This window comes from Chenopodium album, chromosome 16 (assembly GCF_948465745.1).
Source record: "Chenopodium album chromosome 16, dcCheAlbu1.1, whole genome shotgun sequence".
Classification (NCBI taxonomy): domain Eukaryota; kingdom Viridiplantae; phylum Streptophyta; class Magnoliopsida; order Caryophyllales; family Amaranthaceae; genus Chenopodium; species Chenopodium album.
Window position 1 is genome coordinate 46,508,813 of NC_137849.1, and position 23,161 is coordinate 46,531,973.

General features: G+C 33.0%; 3 protein-coding genes across 7 annotated transcripts; 2 read left to right on the plus strand and 1 right to left on the minus strand.

Moving 5' to 3' along the window:
• The first annotated feature begins 203 nt into the window (after positions 1-203).
• On the plus strand, positions 204-2,052 carry LOC145585627 (abscisic acid receptor PYL8-like). Its single transcript, XM_081642329.1, has 3 exons — positions 204-407; positions 1,075-1,290; positions 1,643-2,052. The coding sequence occupies exons 1-3, from the start codon at positions 306-308 to the stop codon at positions 1,868-1,870; spliced, it is 546 nt and encodes a 181-aa protein (XP_081498455.1). The 5' UTR covers positions 204-305; the 3' UTR covers positions 1,871-2,052.
• A 929-nt stretch (positions 2,053-2,981) lies between these two features.
• On the minus strand, positions 2,982-5,155 carry LOC145586736 (protein WHAT'S THIS FACTOR 1, chloroplastic-like). The gene has a single exon (XM_081643643.1). It carries the CDS (start codon positions 4,884-4,886, stop codon positions 3,294-3,296), a length of 1,593 nt encoding a protein of 530 aa, XP_081499769.1. The 5' UTR covers positions 4,887-5,155; the 3' UTR covers positions 2,982-3,293.
• Positions 5,156-14,389: 9,234 nt separating this feature from the next.
• Positions 14,390-22,228, plus strand: LOC145585628 (AT-hook motif nuclear-localized protein 1-like). 5 transcript variants are annotated; one of them, XM_081642330.1, is made up of 7 exons: positions 14,426-14,799; positions 15,564-16,010; positions 17,725-17,792; positions 20,303-20,434; positions 20,975-21,136; positions 21,338-21,636; positions 21,890-22,228. In XM_081642330.1, the coding sequence occupies exons 2-7, from the start codon at positions 15,650-15,652 to the stop codon at positions 21,894-21,896; spliced, it is 1,029 nt and encodes a 342-aa protein (XP_081498456.1). In that variant the 5' UTR covers positions 14,426-14,799; positions 15,564-15,649; the 3' UTR covers positions 21,897-22,228. The 5 variants fall into 5 exon arrangements, with proteins under 5 accessions (XP_081498458.1, XP_081498456.1, XP_081498460.1 ...); XM_081642334.1 differs by having other exon boundaries at positions 15,656-16,010; XM_081642331.1 differs by having other exon boundaries at positions 14,426-14,793.
• Positions 22,229-23,161: the final 933 nt, after the last annotated feature.

The following is a 23,161-nucleotide window of genomic DNA, read 5'->3' on the forward strand; positions in this document are numbered from 1 at the left end:
TGGGCGGTCAGACCATGATCCACCAACTAACATCTAGGAACGTCCAACCAATCACAATACGACTTTCTCTATGTGGGACCCACTTTTTATGCTAAAGTTCTCATTTTTATTTATTTTTTCTATTTCTTGACTCTTTGTGCACCAATAATAGCTTCTCACTCAAAATATCTCAAGCTCCTTTTTCTTTGTTCTTATTTTTTTTTCCACTTAATAATTTTCATTTTCTAAATTTGGGAAAATTTTGCCAAAAATAAATGCTCTTTATCTTTGTTTAATTTACAGAAATATTTTTAGAAATAAAAATAATGGAGGCAGAGTTCATAACCAAGTATCACACACAGCAGGAGATTGGAGCCAATCAATGTTCTTCTTCTGTCACTAAACGCATCAAAGCTCCTACTGATATTGTACTTTCTTTCTTTCTCTTTTATTTTTATTAATTTATTTTATTTTTGCTTTTTTTTGTTGTATTTTTTTTTAAGAAAAAAAAAATCTGATTGATCATAATCTGTTTTATTTTGTTCTATATTGGTGGTATAATTATTAAAGATAGGATTTTTATTTCATAGAACTATATACTATTACATGTAAATGACAATTGTATTATTTGTTAGTCCATTTTTTTGTTGCATATATGTAAATTACTCATATTTTTGGATTCCCAAATTATCCATCAATGAAATGTCATCTTGAATCAAGCTGCTGTGTTTTCAACTGTTTTGGAGCATTTTGGTATCCAAATTTTCTACAAAGGTTATGGTTCTTGCATACTCTTTGCCAAGTTTTAATCGATAAAAATCAATTTGAATCCGTCATGTATTTTAATCAATAAAAATCAGTATTGGTAAGACCGTAAATATGATTTGATTTTAGTAAAAATCAGGCGAAGAGGACATGACCATGCTTTATGCCAAGCTAAGAAGTCAAAAACACTCTGCTTGACTTTTTTATGACTATATTACAATCAAAATGCAAACTTGGTAATTGATGATTCTGCATCCATTTGAGCTTAATGTGCAGATTCTTGGTTGTTGCATTTCTTGTGGTTGACAAATTTGGTGATATTGTTATCAGGTTTGGTCTTTAGTAAGAAGCTTTGATCAACCCCAGAAATACAAGCCATTTATTAGTGAATGTACATCAAGAGGAGATTTTAAAGTTGGTACAGTTAGAGAAGTTAATGTTAGATCAGGACTTCCTGCAACCACCAGCACCGAAAGATTGGAGCTTCTCGATGATGAGCATCGTATTTTTGGTGTCAGAATCATGGGTGGTGATCATAGATTAAGGGTATATCGACTTCTTTGTTCTTGAAATACGTTGCTTTGAACATTGAACATGATATTAAAACGATTGTTATTGATCAAAAATGATTTTTACTGAGTAAAACTGAATTTTCTGTTTCACTGGTGTTTTTTCTTCTGCAGATTTCTGCAGTTTTGTTGTAAACTGATTTTTCTGATTCACTGGTGTTTTCTCTTTTGCTGTTTTTACTGATAAAGTTGATTTTGTTTCTGATTGAAAGTTAAGTTTAAGTTGAACAGAATAGAAACCTTATGATCATCCTGCTGGTTTGTCTACCTGCTAGATGTGATATGGTAATAACGAAGAAGATAACACTGTCTTTATGTTTTCGCTGCAGAATTACTCATCAACAATAACAGTTCGCCCAGAAACAATCGAAGGAAGGCCAGGAACATTAGTCATTGAATCATTCGTAGTTGATGTACCAGACGGAAACACCACAGAGGAGACCTATTACTTTGTTCAATACCTTATCAACTGTAATCATAATTGCTTAGCTGATGTTTCTGAAAAGATTGCATTGCACACCAATAGCTCTGGACAGACCAACTCCGTTGAATGGTAATTTTGGATCATTTGAAGTTTCGAGGAAGCTGCTTTAGACTTGATTCTCAACTGTTGTCTCCGTTCAGTAGAAAATTATTGATTTGTTCTTTCTCATTTGAATTATGGAGTCAGTTTGTTTGATTACAACAGCTATTTCTCCAAAAAGTATGATTTATGATAACAGGCTGTTTTGGACTGTAATTGCTAGGTATTTATTTTCATCTAAATGCGGTCAGATATATGACCACCAAACAATCTTATTCATCGCAGTTATTCCAGATTAGCAACTTGGTGTTTGGGTACATATGAACCAATTAAGTCGTCTACAAAGTCCATGGAGTAGGCACAGCTGCAAATATAGTTTGACTAAGATATGAGTTAGCTCATTATCCTCAATTTTGCATTATAACTGAAAAGGGAAGTGAGAACTGTTAACAGTCTGAAAACAGGAAGAGAGAGAAGTGCATATAACTCAATTTAACAGATTCGATTTCTCGTCAGATCTGCAAGTTTTGATATAAATAAAACATACTTCTACACTGCTATTGAGAAGCAACATGCTGATTCGATACAGACAAGTGTAACATCGACAAAGTAATACTAGATCAAGGAAACCGTCCTGCAAAGCAAAATGCCTTTTGTGAGCCTGTGATGCTGTGTACTGCTGCTCTACCGCAGTTAAGACACATTCAGCACTGTTAAGTGGAAGGATGCCCAAAGTTTGGAGCTTCTAATGCCACTTATATTTTTGGTCTTGGAACAAGTGCATCATTAATTGAACTAGAATTCGATTCCATATATCATTAGACAATTTTTAGCACAAATCTTCCTGAATCAGAGACGATAAGAAATTGACAAGAACAAAGGAGCAACTTCACCCACCTGCAATCTGTCATTTAGTCGCCAGCCTCTATACTATTGTTATTGGACAAACTTTCAATTTCACTCCAGGTTTGATGAAAATTTTGCCCCCATAATGTATACCACAAGAAAAATTTCACAAAATAAGAGGTTTTATGTAAGTATACAAAAAAATGCAAGTATACAAAACCATCACCTTTAGTATTCTGGCAAAAATTCAACAAAATTTCAAAAGACATTCCACATAACATCTTGCTGGTAGCCTGGTAGACATAATCATATACTTTGTATTTAAAAAAATCAGTACACCAATTACATATCGGACTCAAAATTACATTTTACACCATCAAGAAGAGCTGTATCTCCACAGTTATGATGGAAGAATCTCCCTTCCTCTTAAACTTTACCTAGTCTATTGCAGATAAAGAGGAGCAAGTTTGAACTGTAGTCACACTACCTCAGTGATACTCTTTCCTAAAGGAAGGATCCTGTGAGCTAGGCAAAGAACTGCTGAAACCAGCAGCAGCAAGAGATTAAAAGGTTGAAGGATCACAGTAACGAACTTAAAACACTTGTCTCCCTCACCAACGTTCCCTAGGTCGGCCATCAGGGAAAACAGGGACACGCTCATCACCATTCAGTGGCTCAGGATCAAACTGCTCCTCTGATTTGCTTGCCTTGACCCTTATGTTATCATTGTCATCATCAAAATCAGGAGGAGTATCATCTTCATCAGTCCAAGAATCTTCATAATCTTCATTATCACTGTTGTTTTCATCTTCTTCATCATCACCAAATTCATCACTAGCAACATTATCAAAATCAGACCACTCTCCATCCTCTCCTTCACTAAGTTCATCTTGCTGCTTGGTAGCTGCTTCTGTTTCATCCTCACTCCTTCGAGCACCTTTACTTCGTAATCGAGATTCATTAACAAGGGCCCGCATCTTCTCCTTGACAAGTAGCAGCCTGTCCTTGTCAACCAAGTTGGAACCTCGATATGCCTCACGAAGGAAAACTGAGTCCCTATCTCCTTTAAGGGACACATAAAACATATCAGGATGTCTAATCAGCATCCCTCTCAACTGTTGTGAGAACCGAAATTCCTCCCGGAAATGAGTCAAGTGGTCAACAAGAGTCCTCTTCTCAACAGTGAGGCTCAAAATCTCATGAACAACTGCACAAGCATGCTTCTCTTTCTCTGGTGTACCAGGTGATAAATGTGAAAAATCCGAATACGGAGATATATAAGGCATGTCTCTAAACTGACAAATCCTTCTCATCTCATTCTTGGACAGTTTCAAACCCTTAGGTAGCTCCACCCTATTAAACTTCAAAGGCCTATCTATAATCAAATTCTTTGATTCCAACTCTCTAGCACGATTTTCCTCTTCATCCATCTCAGCAGCTGAAACCGCGAGCTCAGGGTCCCAATGAGTCAGTTCCAAAGCCGGACCTCTATCAGTTGGGACAACCTTGAAGTACTGTGGATATCTATGACAAATTGTGTCCCTGAACTCCAAAGGAAGCCCAAGATCAGTCCTCAAATGGCCAATCTTTTCTACCAAAACCCGCTTCTCCAACGACATCATCAACAACTTCCTCAACTTAACAACCAACAATGACTCCATCTCATTCCTAATCTTCAACTCCTCAAGATACAACCTCTCGGCCTCAGGGGTCAATTTAAGATTAAGCATGTATGCCCCTTCTTCCTCAATCTCAAAGACACTAGGGAACTTCTTTAACAAGGCGATAAACCGCCTTCCTCGCTGTAATCCCAACACTCTCCTATGCTTGCCCAATTCTCTAAGAGGCATAGTTCTATTAGGGTGACTCACTAAAATCTTCCTAATTTTCAATACCAATTTCAGTTTCTTATCTCTTTGAACAACATTATCAAACGGAAGTTCTTTCCTTCTCTTAACAACAGCTCTAATTGGGCAAATTTGGACATGGGTTTTCCTATTTCTGCAAAACCCAAATTCATCTTGCCCTAAAATTAAACTTTGGCCCAAAAAAGATGAACTAAGCGATGATTTTACAGAGGAATTAAAATGGGGTTTGGGAAAAAAAATGGGATTTTTAGGGATAGTGGTTTTGCAGGATAGAAACAGTGGTATTTGAATGGATTGGGTGGTTTTGAGTGAAGGGGAAAACAGCTTAGAGTCCATTAAAAATGGCGGTTCAATATCAACAGGATATATATCAATTACTACATTTGAATGAAATTGAGGAAATGAAATTGATGAGATAAGATTATAAGAAACTTACCAGAATAATTTTGCTCCCTTTCGTTTTTTTATGGAGTTTGATATGAAGGAGAATTCGAGGGTTTTGGAAGGCTAAAACCTCAGTTCTTTCTGTGAACAGGCAAGTTATCTAAATCTACACTTTACAACGATACGGAGTATTTTAGTTGATCCGCAAAAAAATACTCAATAGAGCGCTTGCGTGTCAATTCGGACGTGCGGATTGAGTTCAACTCAAATAAGGTTAATTTTAATTTAAACTTGAGTTATGCTAACTTATTGTGTCTATGCAACTTCAAATCTCATTTTTTTTAATTTTCGGGTCAAGTCAATCAGGTAAGTTTTTAACACCTATAAGGTTTTAAGTAGAGCTGTAGAGGACTAGACGCCCTTTTGTTGAGGTTCCTCACCATTTTTCTCACTAGTTGTAAACGTATAGGCTATGAGAATCCAATTTTGTGACAAAATTTCTAGGTTTTGTGTTGACGATAATTGTTTAATTATTAATGTATTGCGTGATATCTCTATTCTGCTGATTAGTCGTTGTAAATTAATTATTTAGATTTTTTTGAGGAATAGTTGTAAATTAATTGTGGTCAATGTCTAGATGATGAATATTTGTACCGTATATACTTGTTCGATTAATTCACTTAATTTGTGAGTATGTATGTAATCGTATGTAAATTATTATGGAATAACTTTGTAAGGAAAAAAATATTACTCGTAGTTTAATTGATGGGTATGGGATTAACCGATTAAGCGTAATTTGTGAACATATGTCAATAAATTACCTTTAATTTGTTGTGTCAAAAAAACAAATAAAATAAATTAGCTTTATGTGCACCAAAAAAAAATTACCTTTTTAACTACTTAAAAAAAAATATTTTAAAATGTATTTTATATTTTTATACGGAATAGATAATGTAGATTTGACATGGACCCCCTCATATCCAACGCAATATTGATAATTGTAGCGGATTGATTTATATGTTCCATCCATCTTAAACTACTTTATGTTTGATTATTTACCATACAAAGACCATATGAATAATTGATAATTAGAAAGCATAATAAACGAAATATATAATCATATCTATCTTTTTATAAGTAGAAGTTCATTATATAAAGCTAAGTGATACAAAATAATATATACGTGTATAAGCATAAAAATTAAAAGCTTTTGGATTTTAATTTGACTTAAAAAGTCAAATAGAGGACCAAATTCACAGCTATCTAAAACTATTCAACTGATAGGATTGTTTTAGGTTTGTTCAAAAATAAAAAGATTGTACAGAGTACTATATATATATTGCTCTATTAACCTATTAGGGTTATTATTGTTCACGTTGCTAAAGAATAAAGAGTCAATTTCCTTGATCTCCATTGTTTCAAATTAATTCTACAATGGCGAAAAAATTCAAGGATATTCTACATAGCATTATGGCTTTGTTAGAATGCGTGTCTTGTGATCATGAAAAGCAGGAAAACAATACGAAGAGGAAAACTACATCATCTTCAAAATCTGAAGAAGAATCAAAGAACGAATCAAAATCAAAGAAAGAATCAAAAATAGAGATTCCAGCGTCATCTTCATCATGGTTAACAAAGAAGATGCCACAACCTACACTACGTCGTTCAAATTCTACCTCTTTCTAAGCTAATTATGTGTTTCAATTGTTTATCAATTTGTTGTCATTCTACTCTTCTATTTATTTTTTAATATAGATAATTTGGCTTCATTCTAAGATCGTATTTTTCAATTTGTTATTATATTCGTGATATTATTTGTTTTTGTTTTGATGTATTTAGCAACGCTGGAAAATAAATAAGGGGATTTTTGTCTAACTTAAAAACGTTATGACTCAAGTTCTTACTCCAGAATTGTTATTCGAGTCACTCTGAATCATTATTCAATTCTTAAGTCTTGTTAATTAATTTTAAATTTTTATTTACCAGTTGACTATGTCTCTAAGGGAAACCTATTTGATGCAAATCTTTACTATGTCTATAAGGAAAACCTAGTTGATGCAAATCATTCTATTAAGTCGAATAAACATAACAGTGTAAATTAATATCATGGCACTTTCATACTAGATACTAACTCCGTTTTTTATTACTTGACACGTTTTGACTTTAGCACTATTTACACACCTGAATATAGTCAAGTGGGATCTTGTTAGATTCGTGTCACAGGGTATATTTTCAAAATATCAACTTTTTATAATTTTTGCTTATCGTAATTAAAGATATTAATGATTGAATTTGTGCATTGGCAAACGTGACTAAAGAAACGTGTCAACTAAAAAAACGGAGGAAGTATATCTTAAGATATGGGAGAATATTCATGAAACATATCATGATATTATTTTGTATTATTATCTTTTGTTATGATAGGTTAAATATTCCCCACACTAGATAATTAGATTCCTACTCAAACCAGGTTTCTTACACTTTTTTTCTTTGTGTTTTTTTTTTTTTTTAAAAAAAAAAAAAAAAAAAAAAAGAAAAATTGAACATTGTATTAGCATACAAATTAGATCAAAATAATTAATATCTTCTACTTAGCCTTAGAGCAACTTTAATGGTGAGCTATAGGAAGAAAAAAAAAAAGAAAAATTGAACATTGTATTAGCATACAAATTAGATCAAAATAATTAATATCTTCTACTTAGCCTTAGAGCAACTTTAATGGTGAGCTATAGCGTGTACCATATTAGATTATCAAAAACAACACTAGTTTGAAATTACATACTCTCACAATAGTTGCATTGCTATGACATCTTGTAACTTGCAATAAATAGTAAAAATAAAAATAAAATAAATATATTAAATTAAAAATAATTAAATAAATTTGATATACACTAATACACTGTGAGGCGACGCCCGACGATCTTAAGCAAGTAACAGGCAGCCCATTTGGGCAACAGGTAGTAATGCAAGCTAAACATTTTTCTCTCTAATGATAAACTTGTTGATAGATTGTTAATAATTACAAACCAATTATTGAACATGCTAACAAATTCAATAGAAACGCTTAATCTTTCTCATTGATCTCTTCGCAATATATAGAATACAAGATATTCAAACCTAGAGTGGTTAGGTTTACTTCACCTCTAATCAATTCAGTTCAGTTCAATTCAGCTCCTAATTTACTTCTCTTATAAAATATTCAGTTCAGCTCCTAATTTCCTTCTCTTATAAAATATTCATTTCAGTTTAATTCATTTTAATTCAGCTCTAATAAGTTCAGTTCAGTTTGGCTCTAATAATTTCAGTTCAGCTCAATTCAGTCAATGAGAATAGGCCCTAACATATTTAGGAGACTAAAAGATATTATATAATATTCCCAAATATTATCTTAACATCCCCCCTCAAGGTGGAGCATGTAGATCTCGAATGCCCATCTTGTTTAGAAAAAATTCAAATTGCGCCTTCCCCAATACTTTTGTAAAAATATCTGCTAATTGAATCTTCGTGGACACATAAGACAGACGAATAACACCTTCTTTGATTGCATCTCGAATAAGATGACAATCTACCTCAATATGTTTTGTTCGTCATGGAACACTGGATTATTAGTTATGTGAAGAGCCGACTGACTGTCACAAAACATATTCGTCCCTTGCTTGTGTTCTACACCCAAATTTCGAAGTAGTTGCTTTACCCACTTCAACTCACATGTCAAACCTGCCATTGACCTATACTCTACTTCTGTGGAACTCGTCAAAACTGTTGGTTGCTTAACCACTGGATTTTTTTTATTTTTTTTCTTAACCTAAGCTCTGATACCATGACAAATTCTATAGAAACGCTTAATTTTTCTCATTGATCTCTTCACAATATATAGAATACAAGATATTCCTAAACCTAGAGTGGTTAGGAAAGGATAAAATATTAACATATTTAGGAGACTAAAAGATATTATACAATATTCCTAAATATTATCTTAACAGATGCTCTTAGCATAAATACATACAATTTTCTAATTCAAGCAGTATGCATACATTGTATATATAGCTGAACAAATCTCATTGTGCCCGTCAAAAAAATCGTATATCTCATTGTGAATGACATTTGATTTAGTTATTCGTCTCACGAAAATGACACGACGTATTATCAATTTAAGGTTGAATTTCATTACATCGTTACCCATTTACTACTTGTGGTCTTGTGGGTCTTTATTGTGGGTCTTTAAGATCTCAACACACACCAAAAAAAAAGTGTCTAATATTATTCAAAATTAACCAAATACTCCCTTTGGTTTTTTTATAAGTTAAAGTTGGGATTTTACAATATTCATGTCATTGCTGACTTAACACTATTCATATGTCAAAGTTGTGTCTCAACAAATGTGCAAACCCAAGTCTAGCATGTTAAAAAGGAAAAAAAAAAAAAAAAAAAAAAGAGAATAATACTATACTATAAGGGTCTGTTCACTTCAGCTTAATTTTAGTTTAGTTTCTAATTTCTTTCTCTCATAAAATATTCATTTCAGTTCTATTTAGTTCAGTTCAGTTCAGCTCGCTTCAATAAATATAAACAGATAAATGTAGAATATTTTTTAGGAAAAAAAAAAGTTGTGCAATAATGTGAAACCATTCCCTAGCTATAACAAGAATAGTGTGTTATTTATCTTTGATTAAAATGAATTACTAAATGAAGGTGTTTGATGTTAATAGACAAAGATGTTAGATAAAAATCACATGGTGAGGGATAAATGAGGTGTAAATAAAATAATGTAAACGGTTATTAAGAAGCCGCAATCTTATTGGAGAAATTTGAGTGTGCCCCATGTGACTCTCCCCTCTCAAAAACCCCGCTCTCACTCACTCTCTCTTTGTTTTTTTTCTAGTACCGTTCACTCCCGCTATATATTGCCAATGGGACATATTATTATATCCGAATCTATTAACTATTACTCCCTCCGTTTTTAAATACTTGTTTCATTTTTTCATGTGCGGAGTTTTAAGAGAAATTGGAGAAAATACGGAGTAATAAAATATGAAGGTAGTGGGGTTAGTGGAAGAATAAAAGATTGTATAAACCCAAAAGTAGTGGAGAGAATTAAAGGAGAAATAATATGGAATTAATATATATTTTTTTTTAGAAAGCGGAATTATTATTGTTGGATCCACTTGGTGAGAGAAATCAATTAAATATTGTAAAATCTTTCCAAATAAGAAAATAGAGCAAGTATTTAAAAATGATCGGAAAAGGAAAGTGGAACAAGTATTTAAAAACGGGGGGAGTACTAAAACAAAACATGCTGACATCATTAAGGGACACATGTCAATTTCTTATTAAAAATTTTCTCGCCTAATCTATTTTTGACATCATCCTTTTTTTTCCTCCTATATTCCAAAACTAATAAATACAGTGCTTCTTTCAAAATTAATTAATGAGATTATAATTTATTTTTCGAATATAAAATTGACAACAATTTAAACAAATAATGGCTACTTAATCCGTGCAACACACGAGACTAAACTATTATACTTTAAAAAAAATGGAAAAAAAAAAAAAAAAAAAAAACATAGAGCTAGATGGATGGTTAGTCCCTCCATATGCCCTGCGAGTAATGAGAGTTTGATTCCTCATCCCTGTGATAGGAGGTGGCCCCCATCATCTTATTTGGAAAAAAAAATTAAAACAAAAATTTTAGAGTTTGTTTGACATTATTTTTGATTTTCAGTTTCCTATTTTTTTGAAAAACAAGAAAAATGTGTTTTTGCTTTTCAGTTGTCAGTTTTCAAAATTATCATGATTTTAATAAGTTTATATAATTTTTGATTCATTATGGGACATATATCATATACTTTTAAAAAACAAAAAACCAAAAAATAGAAAACCACAGCAATGCCAAACGAACCCTTAAATAATTAATTCATATCATTATATTATTAAAATGCACCCTATATTTTTGTGCAGGTTAAATATTCAATATGTTCATTGTCTTTAATTTGAAAACTGGTTTTTGTGAAAGTTAAATATTCAATATAAGCGTTTATTGTCGTTAATTTGAAAAGTGATCTAATTAAGTAATACGAGTACATGTATATTTTTAAACACACTCAGTCTCAAAATTAGTTTTCGATTCACCTTTTTAACAACTTTTAATGCGCATAATTAACCTTAAATTATGTAGTTTGTATAGCCCAGCTCAAAAATATGTTCTCCGTTTACTTTTGGGTTTTTAAATTGCATGTTTAAGTGTAAAAAAAAATATGGTAAACACTACATGAGATTTGAAAAGTAATACTCCCTCTGTCTCTAATTGTTTGCTCCACTTTTCTTTTTAATATGTCCCCAAAAGATTACTCTATACTATTTTTGGCATGTTTTCTCACTTGCACTCTCTCTATCTCTCTCTTCATTGATATTTGTGTCAATCCATGTACACTATTTTTTGCCCAAAGCATTAATAAAGTGGATTTATGGTTTGAGGCAAATAATTGGGGAGAGAGGAAGTACTCCACGAGTATATAAAACAAATATAACTAGATGTCTATGATAATGTGGCTAAATTTAAAAAGTTTGACCTTAGAAAGTCAAGGAATCTAATTTGAAATTGATAAAGTACTAAAGACTTAAAATTTGGACATAATGATTTAAATGAAGCTATACATTATACTGTCTTGTTTACATATTAGCAATTAGTTTGAGTTTTGGGTATGTGACATATACAAACTTATATTTTATTACCAAAGTTTAATGGTATCAATAATTTATTTATTGAAGCAAATGAATATTCACCCACAATTTAGCCCTCATATTCTTCTCAAAGTGAGTTAAGCTAAAATACGGTCCTTGAAGTTTGGTATTTGTAGTATTTTAGTCCCTCAACTTTCAAATGAGGCAAAATGGCTCATCAACCACCAATGACTCACTTTTCAGGTACAAATTATTTGATTAAGCATAGTTTAGGGACCTTGGTGCACATGTGGTAATAAATTTAATGATTTTAAATACAAAGTTTAGGGTTCTTTAGTTGATGAGTTGGCATTTAATAAATTACAAATGAAAGTTTAGGAACTTATAGGGTGAGGGGTTAATGTAATTATTATAAGCCAGAGTTTAGGGACCTTAAAGGGACACATGATGCTCCCATACAAGAGTGATTGTAAGTTTTAACCCCTAAGTGTAATTTAGTTCAATTAAACTAATTTCATATCAACTAAACCAATTTAATTTTAGTAAAAATTATTTATTTTTTAAAAATATATAAGTGAGATAATTTACACGTGAATGTATGGTCGTCGCCATTTACTTCAGTTAAACACATTTTGTTAATAATCTAAGGAAATTATTATTTTCTCCTATAAATTAACACAAGAAAAAAAAAGAAAAAAAAGGAAAACCCTTAAAATTGTCTCACATAAAACCCAAAAAAATTGAAAATCATTTAGAACACAAAACAAATAGAAAAAAAAAACCTTGAAATTGACACACAAAAAAATTGAAAACCTTTTAGAACATACTCATGAAAAAATAAATTGTCAATTAATGAGAAAAGTGGGGTGGTATTATTTTTATTCTAGTTTCATAAATTTATTTAGTTTTATATTACAAAGGTTGGTTTTGTCTTACTCACTCACTTCGAAAACACCTTATATTTTTTGGTTTTATTTATTTTTATTTAAATTTATTTTGGTGTGTGAAATATATAAGGGGTTAATTAGGAGTTAGGATTTGAGGATGTGTGGTTAATGAGTTTAGGTGGGATATATTGTGTAAAATTTGATTACGAAAAATTGGTAGGAAGTAAAGGAATGATAAAAAAATATAAAATATATTATGATTATCAAATTTTATTAGCAATTTTTATTCTTGCCAACTCACTTTATAAATATTTGGTTAAAAAAACTCACTTTATGAATTCCAAAGCTTTTGTTTATATTGTTTTAAAAAAAAAAAACTTTTATTTGTATTTAATTTAATTAATTGACTATGATCTAACAACTCCCTAAACTTTTCTTGAAAAAAATAAGTATAATCCCTAAACTTTGTTGACTCATCGCTGGAAGTTCTTGAACTTTAGCTTAGTTGGCATTAACATCCCTAAAACTTTGTTGACTAGGAAGTTCCTCCACCAGAAATGGTTAGACAAGGGTGGTTGAGGGACCTTTTTGCCTCATTTCAAAAATAAGGGACCAAATGTGCTACTAATAGCAAAGTTGAGGGACCGTATTTTAACTTAATTCTCTCAAATTTCATCATGCTTGCTTTTTTACCTCCCACAATGCAAAATTTTAAAAACATACAGAAGGTGTTTGTTTGGAGGGATAGAAAGAGGGGGATAGGGATCAGAGGAAGGGGATTTACATAATTTTTTGTTTCTCTAGGGGGATGGGGATAACTTAGGTGAGGATATGGATAAAAATACAAGTTATTACTCCAAAATAATAACGGAGAGGTGGTATAAGGGATGAGGATAAAATTAATGAGGCAAATTACATTTTTATCCTTAATGAAGAAAAGGAGGAAAAAAGAGGAAAAGTATGAGTGAGGGTAGTTTTTTTTTGACATCAAGTAAGAGTAGTTAAGTAAATTTCTTGCTTATCCTCATATAACTTCCAATTCGTACCAAATAAATGACAACATCATTTTTATCCTTATTCCACTTACTAATCCTCCATTCTTGTCCTATCCTTTTATCCTCCTTATCCCTATCTCTCATACCAAACGTCCCGATAATGTATATCTCAATTACATGTTTATAGAAATAAACATTAAGATCTTGTGATAAAATTCCTTGCGTATATACTCATTATTAATTTCAGCTTTGTAATTATAACAATCCAACATAAGAATGAAAATAAAGAACAAAGAAAGTAATTTGTACCGCCGTTGATTAGTAGAATAGCATGGCAAGAGGTTGGTACTTGGTACCGCAACACAAACGTGTTATACAAGAATTAGAGTTATTCAAAAAGCTTCCCACAAAAATTAGTGCTAAATGCAAATTCAATTTTCATGGAAATTAAAAGATGCTAGATTAATTTCTTTATATCTACTCCAAATTTGTGTCTAACAGTCAAACTTTTGTGTTTTAAATGACTAAACTGATCAACAAAATACACGATTACCAACATAATCCCAACACTTTAAATACTCATGCCATGACTGGCATTACAAACTTAGCAATTTTCATACTTTTTCAAGGGTAATATAGTAATTTCAACCTGCATTGACCGCAAAAGACAAAGGTACGGTCAACGCCGATTTAAAAGTGTCTAATTAACTCCTCTCGTGCTACCCTTTGCCAGCTTTTTTTTTACTTTACAAGTTTAATTACCAATAATTAATTTAGAAATACAAATTATTTTTTAAATTTTTTTACTTTTGAATGTCTTTTTTTCTTTTCTTTTTTCTTACCTAATTTCACCATCTTACCCCTAGAAATTCAAATCCCTTTTGCCGGACTCCAAAGATCTACTCAAATTGAATTTTATTTTCGATTTTGGCAAAACCCCACAGAATTATTGTAATTAATTATTGCTACAACTATAGTTTATTTTTGGTAGCTCAAATTTAATTATTTTTTTCTTCAATTTCCAAAGTTTTTATTTATTTTTATTTTTTACTATTACCAGTAGAATTTCATTTCATTTTCATTTCACCTTCCTGCTTTCTCTCTCTTCTACTTTCTCTCTCTAACTTCTCACTAAAAACAAGCTTAGATATATTTTTATTTTTATTATGCAAATTATTTTATTGGGTTTGTTTGATAATTAGCTGTTATTTACTTGTTGGGGGATGATCTTCTGTCGTTTGATCCTTGGAAAGGTGTCGTTTGATGGCATTGAAGTGTAGTTGTTCTTGAACTTTGGTAAAGGTTTGATTTTTATCACTTTATTTGTAGTTATGAGATGTTTAAGTTGCTAATTTAGTGATTAAATCATGTACATCTTGCTTAATTACAGTGTTTAAGTTTTCATAATTTTGTTGTTTGGTTTGTAATAAAGTTATGATTTTGGGGTTAGTAAGTGATTAGTGTATGCTTTATGAAATATGGGGTTTCATAACAAAAACAAATTGGTAAAGCTAATTGAACAAAATGTGGGAATTTTTAGTTGATTTATAGTTGGCATTTAGATTTATGCATGAATCTGATTTATAGTCTGAGTTAAAAAAGCATAAGAAAGTTCATGTTTTCAGTATATGTTTGCTGATTTGTATTGATTATTATGATTTTCCTTTTTTGCACAATTATTGTTACTCGTGGATACCAACTAGCTTAGTTAGTAAAGTCTCGCCGTCTTGGGATGGTACCGATCACGTGGGATCAAATCGTGTCTACATCATACACCAAAACATGATAGTTCTTTAGTTCCACCATTTTGAAATTGCATGTGGTGTTGTTTTCATTTGCAAAAAATGAATTTGAAATGGTTTCTGTTTATGGTTAAACTTTTAATTTACTTTGGCTTATAATTTAACCCGTTCGATAGGGCATTCTAATCTAGATGTACGTATAATATACCTTGCCCAAGTTTTCTTTCTTTGGTGGTTAAAGTTTTGTTGTTAAAATCTAATGCCAAAGATGAGTTTGTTAGCTAATTTTGATGAGGTTTGTACTCTTTGGAATTGTGCATGCAGGGAATAGGGCTTGATTAAGGATCATTCTAGTTTATTAAAGGCATATATTTGGAATAACTTGTAATTCTTTGAAAGAACATTTATGCATGGAGGCCAAAGAAAATATGACGACGGGGGTGACAGTTATAGGAGCAGAAGCTCCGTCGAATTATCATGTGGCATCCAGGGGTGAAGCCCCCTCTCAACCCCCAAATCAGTTAGCTATATCACCAACTGGGGCTGTTACTCCAGGAAGTACTGGCATACCGGGATTGGTGGACAAAAAGAAGAGAGGTAGGCCTCGAAAATATGGACCTGATGGTAGTGTATCAAGATCATACTTGCCAAAGACGACTTCAGTGTCAGCTCCAACTTCTGGTGGTAGTCAGCCAAGTGGGAAGCGGGGTAGGGGAAGATCAGTTGCTTCAGAGGCCAAACAGCAGCCCAGATTTGAGATGGTTTCTATGGGTATGTGGGTCATATTTTCGGTTATTTTGAGACTCAAACACAAGCATGTGATTTATTAGTTGTAATAGGCTTGCTATATATGCTTTAACTCTTGCCTCTTAGTAGGCAAGCTCATTTACATCCATGATTCAAAGGAGGTACGGATTCCTCCCAGGTTTTAGGAAAAAAAAAAGTGTGGACTTAGAGAGCTAACCCTTTTGCTTTTATTTTTAACCGGTGCCTATAAGTTTTTCATGTCATCTCATGGGTTCTACTATGGACACGGAAATTAGTTGAGCTAGAGTTTAAGATTTACTGAAAATGATGTCCTTGAGTCCCTGACACCATAAGATGCAGACGTCAAGGTGCCGTTCTGTCAAATGAGAATGTTTACACTTTGATCTCTTAAAAGGTTTTCAGTATACCACAGTCAACAGGAACAATTTGCAATCCACCAAAAATTATCTCAAGAAATCGGATCAATAGAGGTCAAAGCACCTGTTGAATTGTCAGTTGTTCTGTTATAACAAACCTTTATTAGAGATCCTTTACAGTTCAACAAAATAAACTCTCAGGATTTACTACTATCAATCAATGAGAGAGTTGCAGAAGGCAATATAATAGTTTTTCCACCTATTGTAGTTGCTAATTAGGGTTTTGCACGAGTAAGCATTTGATCCCATATGGGATTTGAAAAATGTAAGGTGGAAAACAAGAGCCTTGTCAGCCTACTCCTCCCCTCATTAGATTTATCTTGCCCCGATATTAATCCATAATTCAGCGTGGTCTTTGACCGATTTTTTTTGCCTTAGTTTTCCAGTGGGCATGGCGGTGGTGATGGTGGGGTGGGGGGTTAATTCCTCATAGAGCCTCTGGTCTATGCATTCTGGTGGCCTCTTTCAAGTTACTTATCTGTATACATCAATTGCAGGCTGTTATTGACTTGTTGGAGAAACTTTGGGATGCTGATGCATTTCTGGTTTCCTTACCTGAGTTGTTTATACATTAGGTTACACTATTAAGAAAATAATATAGGTAATGCTTTTTTCTTTGAAATTCCAACTAAAGAAACAATTGCAAATTTGCAATGCTGATGCATATCTGGTTTCCTTAATCCTTGTGTTGTTTACCCATTAGGCTACACTATTAAGAAAATAATATAGGTAATGCTACTTTGTTTGAACGTCTAACTAAAGAAACAATCGGAAACACCATAAATCAATTTTATTAAGGCAGGGTTTGGAGGTCCTAATCTATGCAGCATTACCCCTGCTAATCCAAGACTATTTGAGAGGCCATTTTTGGATGAACAAATATACAATATTCTCTTAAGATACACTATTAGCTAGTCGTGCTCCATTCAACAGTGTTGTTTGTTGATTGGATGGAGTCACAATGCTGTTTGAGGGCATATCACCAAAGAGCAACCTATGCTGTTTGAATTGTCTGTCTAGGTTTGTTGTACAAGATCAGCGTTGAGGGGTTGAAAATTAGCTGATTTTTGATAGGAGCAAAACTTGTGGAAGCCTGATGATTTTTCTTATGTACAACTTGTGAACTTGCCACTTCATTAATCTTCATCGGATCTAGTATACTACTAACAATTCAATTTTTCTAGAAATATCTTAGTTATGTTTTAATATATGAAAAAAAGGAAATTGAACATAAATGTTTTGTTTTCTTGGCTATGCTGTGTATTCAATTTATTTATTCAACATTTGATATCTTCATACAGGCGATGGATTTGGACGCTCTGACGGAGCCAACTTCACTCCCCATGTCATAACCGTAAATGTTGGTGAGGTATGTCATGAAAAGCTAGGAATATAGGTGTGATTATGTTTGAACAGGAAATATGTTATCAACCTTAGCATTGCTTTAGTACAGCACTGCAGCAAGTCTTTTGTGGGAGCTAAGTGGGCCTTTTGTTTTCATGAAATGCAGCCCTGTTAGTTTAAGATCAAGGGCAATAGACACTTACCTTATGTAAGTAGGCAAATTCAGTGCCCGTTTCTTAGAAGGCTTGGTATGTTATCAGTTAACTTGCATGTGGTAGCTAAATTTAACTGCTGCCAATTCCAATTTATCACTATTATGAAGTACCTGTTCTGGTTTTGTGCTAACTTCTCTAGGTGACTAGGTGGTTGATAACCTTACGTCATATCTTAATGAAAAGTGCACCCTTTAGAAGCAGTCAGATATCTAGGTTGAACTTCCTTTGTGTGTGGAAGTTTGTGTGATTCTATAGTTAGTAGATTATGCTTGGAGAAGGGTCCATGTGTAATACTATCATAATACATTTTTCAATTTTCTTTTCCAGAAGAGCATTTCCTTTTCATTTATTTTTGAGCCACTAATGCAGAAAAACCAATAACTAAAACATGAGAAAAGACATGTGTTATGAGTCATGAACAAGATATGAGTTATATTTGGCTATTTGCTTTCACATGATTTCGTGAATGGCTTCCAATTGTATTTTGTCTGTAAGGACATTCTGAAACTCAACTGGACCCTCTTGCAGTAAGGTAGTGATAATTGATAACTGGACCCTCTTGCAGTAAGGTAGTGATAATTGATAACAAACACAAATTTATGGTAATAATGCCTTGTGTATGTCATTTAGCTTCTTTTCTCTCTGTTTTTTTTTTTTTTTTTCCCCCAAAGAAGTTAAGGCATAAATGTCAACTAGTGCCTGGTGACATGGTCATTGAGACGGATAAGGAAAACCTATATATATGACCACATTAAGGAGGCTGAACTTGTGTGTGAGTGTGACTTTGTGAGATCCTGTATGGAGGCTACTGAGAAATCTCAAAAGAATAGCATTCAAATGGTAGGCCTCTTGTAATGGTAGGCCTCTTGTACCTTGGTATTCTGTTTTTTTTTTTTTTTTTTTTTTTATAATATGCAAGCTCATTTTAAAAGCTTTTTGACTCCTGGTTTTAGGGGGCTGGGAGACTCATAACAAACTAAAAAAGGCCACAGATTTAGCCTGGAAGACTCTTTAAGGGCATTGGGTGAGAGATATTAATAATAATTAGAGGAAAAGCTTCCTAATATCAAAGCATTATCCGGCTATGACCTATCTGACAATTGACTCTAAATCAACCTCAGGAAGCCTATTTCAAAGTTACTCGTGGTTGTAGTGTCTTTCAGTGAGTTGGTGAAGACTCTCAATGGAAATACGATGATTTATTTTCTGTGTCCAAATGGCTTTTGGGAATTTAGATGATGTTGCTTTGAATGGGGATTGATCATGATGAAGGCCTCTAATCATGGCCTAGAGATCTCTATGAGACATGAATAAGATGGAAAGTTTTCTTTCTTCTTGACAGTCTCTTACTATGGCCTTTTGAACCATGCTATGAACCATCCATCAATCATTGTGTTTACCAGACTTTGTTCACGCCCCACATCATATGCCTTTTCACCTATCCTTGTTTTCATCAGGATTTCCATCTTATCTACTAATCCTACTATTTCCCCCCATTTCTATATTGTTCTTGTTTTACCCTTGCAATATACTTTCCCTATTGTTTTTTCCTTTCCTTTACATTGTTTTTGCAGTTTTATTAGCTTTTCATTTCTAAGCACATATTTTGGATGAACCTACTAATAAAATAGGCAGAGTGCCTCCAGAATGCAAAAAGAAAACGAGTAACATTGTCAATTATAAATAATAAAATAAAAAACTATTACAATACAATACAGGGTGTAAAGCTGCTATAGAAATAGGGAAGCGCTAAAAATGGGCATAACGATGTGGCTTTTAAACTCAAGTTCAGAGTGAGCCTTGATAAAATCCTCAAGAATATGAAGAACAATTAGCAAGAAGAGCTAGACAATGGAAGATGAAAATGCAGAACAATGATGTATGGAATTTCAAAGTGAATATACATTGTGGCATCTCAATGCATGAAGGTGCACACATACATGTATGTTTATACTACAATCGATGAATCAAGTCTTGAAAATATTTGTTACCTTCGGAGGAGGGATGGGGGTGTGGAGGAGGCTGTTGTGAGTTGTGAATAGCATAGAGCCAGACTGACAGACTGTAGAGCTGAGCATATAAACTTCAGTGAGCAATTAGAAATGGAATATGGCCTGTATTGGCTGTATATATTTGGAAGAAACATAGTGAATCATGGTAGGGTATATATATTGGCACAACCGCACAGCTGGTAAAAGGCTCTTTGCCTTTTATCCCATAGATGCTTTGTGAGGAATATATTTGTCTGATTCCTGATCTTCGTATGATGAGCTCCACTTCATCTTGTTGATTGAATGATTGGTTACTGGATTTTTTGTAGGATGTTACAGCAAAAATTATATCCTTTTGTCAACAAGGACCACGTGCAATTTGCATTCTTTCAGCAAATGGAATGGTATCAAATGCTACACTTCGTCAATCAGATTCTTCTGGAGGTACATTGACATATGAGGTAAATACTGTATATATCTTTATGTATTTATTCCCTTTTTTTTTTATACATGGTCCATGAATTTCTATTGTTTATATCTATGTTAAGAAGGCAGAAAAAACTATCTTACCTTGTGAATCATGCAGGAATGAAATAATTGTTTTAGTATTGTCTCATCACCAGGGAATGAATTGCATTTTGCCAGTCAAAATCACACACATGGATGATATGCTCACTTGCATATTCCCTCTCGCACACCCCCACAATTCTTTGTGTTTTACTTTCATATTTGTATCAGTGATCAAGTTTGCCTTTTTAACTCTAGTATTTTTACTTATCTTATTGATGAAATTGACATATTACTCACTATGCTGCAAAAAGTAGTCAAACTATGAAAATCAACACAAATAGAATATAGAAGATAGTATTGCGTAATCTTTAATTAATTGCATTATTCACCTCCTGCATATGGAATATCCTTTATGGTATGGCTATATTTGGAAAGTGCCTTCCATCTCTTAAGTTTACATTCAGCTGATCTGTTTTCGTTATTTGTCTTAGGGACGCTTTGAGATAGTAAACTTGTGTGGATCTTTCACACCTACTGAGAGAGAAGGTACAAGGTATAGAGCAGGTGGGCTTAGTGTCTCTCTATCGAGTCCAAATGGTCAGGTTGTTGGAGGATGCGTTGCTGGATTACTGATTGCTGCTAGCCCAGTTCAGGTAAACATTTTGCTGCCATCCGGTTCATTGTACATGCTCTCTGCTGCATATGTTTTTTTTTTTTGGTTTAAAGAGTTTGTTGGTGAAACTAATACAACTGACAACATTTCTGCTTTTTATAACAAGGCTTGCTTTCTCAAAAGACACTCAAAAAACACTATTTCAGGCATAACAAGGCTTGCTTTCTCTTTCCTGTATCAGGTCATTGTCGGGAGTTTCTTACCAACTAACCCGCCTGAGCTCAAACCAAAGAAGCCCAAAGTACAAGTACAAACGCCATCTGCACCAACTCCTTTTACGATTACAACTGCCCTTCCTCCACCTAATGTTGCCGAGAAAGATTCGTGTAATGGCCAGGGGCACAATCATAATAATTCTGTAGCTCCAATGCAGAACCTTACATCACTTGCATCTTATCCACGAGAAAATTGGCCGAACACACATTCTATGCAGGAGCGAAGGACATCCACCACTGATATAAATATATCTTTGCCTGGAGGGTAATATATCTACCTTCCTCTTTATCTTCTCGCTTCAATATTAGATAACGATGTTAAGATCATTTTTTATCTGTAAAAACCATTTATATGAAATGAGGTCATCAGCAAAAATGAGTTTTAATATGACAAATTCCTTCTTGTTCAACGAAATCTAGTGAGAATAAGCCCGCGTTATGGGTTCATCAAGTCTTATGAGCATGTTTGTCGATGCTGTTGTTATGATTTGCTGACTTTGTTGATGGTTGCAATGCAGGATGTAGGTTCTCAGCTGGTAGTCTGACTTGTATGCTAATCAGCTAATCACAGGAAGGGAATATATATTAGGAAGAAAAGGCGGTCTGAGTCTGGGTTTTTCCCTGACTATAATTTGTGCACATTTTCTGAAATTCGGAGCTTTGTATGGACTAACTTAGTATTGATGTTTTACATGCTATAGTTACATTAGGAAACTGGGTTTTTTTTAGTTTTGCAGGATTTTAGTGGGTGTGGTTCTTGTCTCTATGTTCTTTTATAGAAATCACAAGGTTGTAAGCACCTTATAATTTAGGGTGAACCTTGATTACCACGTTTATCATGTTAATTTCTTGGTGTATTAGTCTTGTACTTTGTTGCATGTTCTTTCTCCTATACATTATTTACGCGTTAATTGTTATACCAGTTATGTGGCTGTTAATCTAGATTTGGTAAAATGCCTTACTCTTATAGATTGTTTGAAGAATCATGATTCATGATGTTACATCTGAATCAATTAGTATTGTTCTAGCGTAATAAAATCTTCAATAGTGTATCTAAGATATTGTACTGAAGAATGAACAACAGAGAACAATCATAGCTTCATTTTCATATGCTCCTCCGATAACTCTATATGTAACTGAATTCTAAGGAATTATTCACAAATCAAGAAATTAGAAGTTATTATGTTGTAATATTGTATTGGTACAACAACTTGACATCTTGTCTTGTCGATGAAATTAAAACATGATATTTAAGCAGCCTCAAGGAGTTTAAAGAGTAATTAAAAATGTGCAATGTCTTTTGTTGCCTTTTCGGTTTCTCATAGCGCGGGTAATAATTTAGCTCACTTTATAACTAGGTGGGACTCAAGAGGATGTACCAAATTAAATTTGCTTAGATCCTTTTCCTCCAATGTCTCATAACTTTGGCGGAGATTGACCTTTACTAATACTAATTCTGTTACATATTGGGAATGTTTGGAAACTAGTTTTTCAGCTGGTTTTTGGTTTTTGGCTTCTTTAAATTGGTCAAACAGCCAAAAAAACATGTTTGGTTATTGGCTTTTTTTAACTAGCTGAAAAGCTAGCTTTTAAGCCAAAATCTAGTTGGAGCAGCTTTTGGCTTATGGCTTTTGGCTTGTTGACATAATAAACTTTTGATTAATAATAATTAGTCATAATAAATGATAATTAGTAATTAGTAATTAGTAATTAGTAGTTAATAGTTAATAGTTAATAGCTAATAATTAATAATTAATAATTAAATATTTAATAGTTAATAGTTAATAATT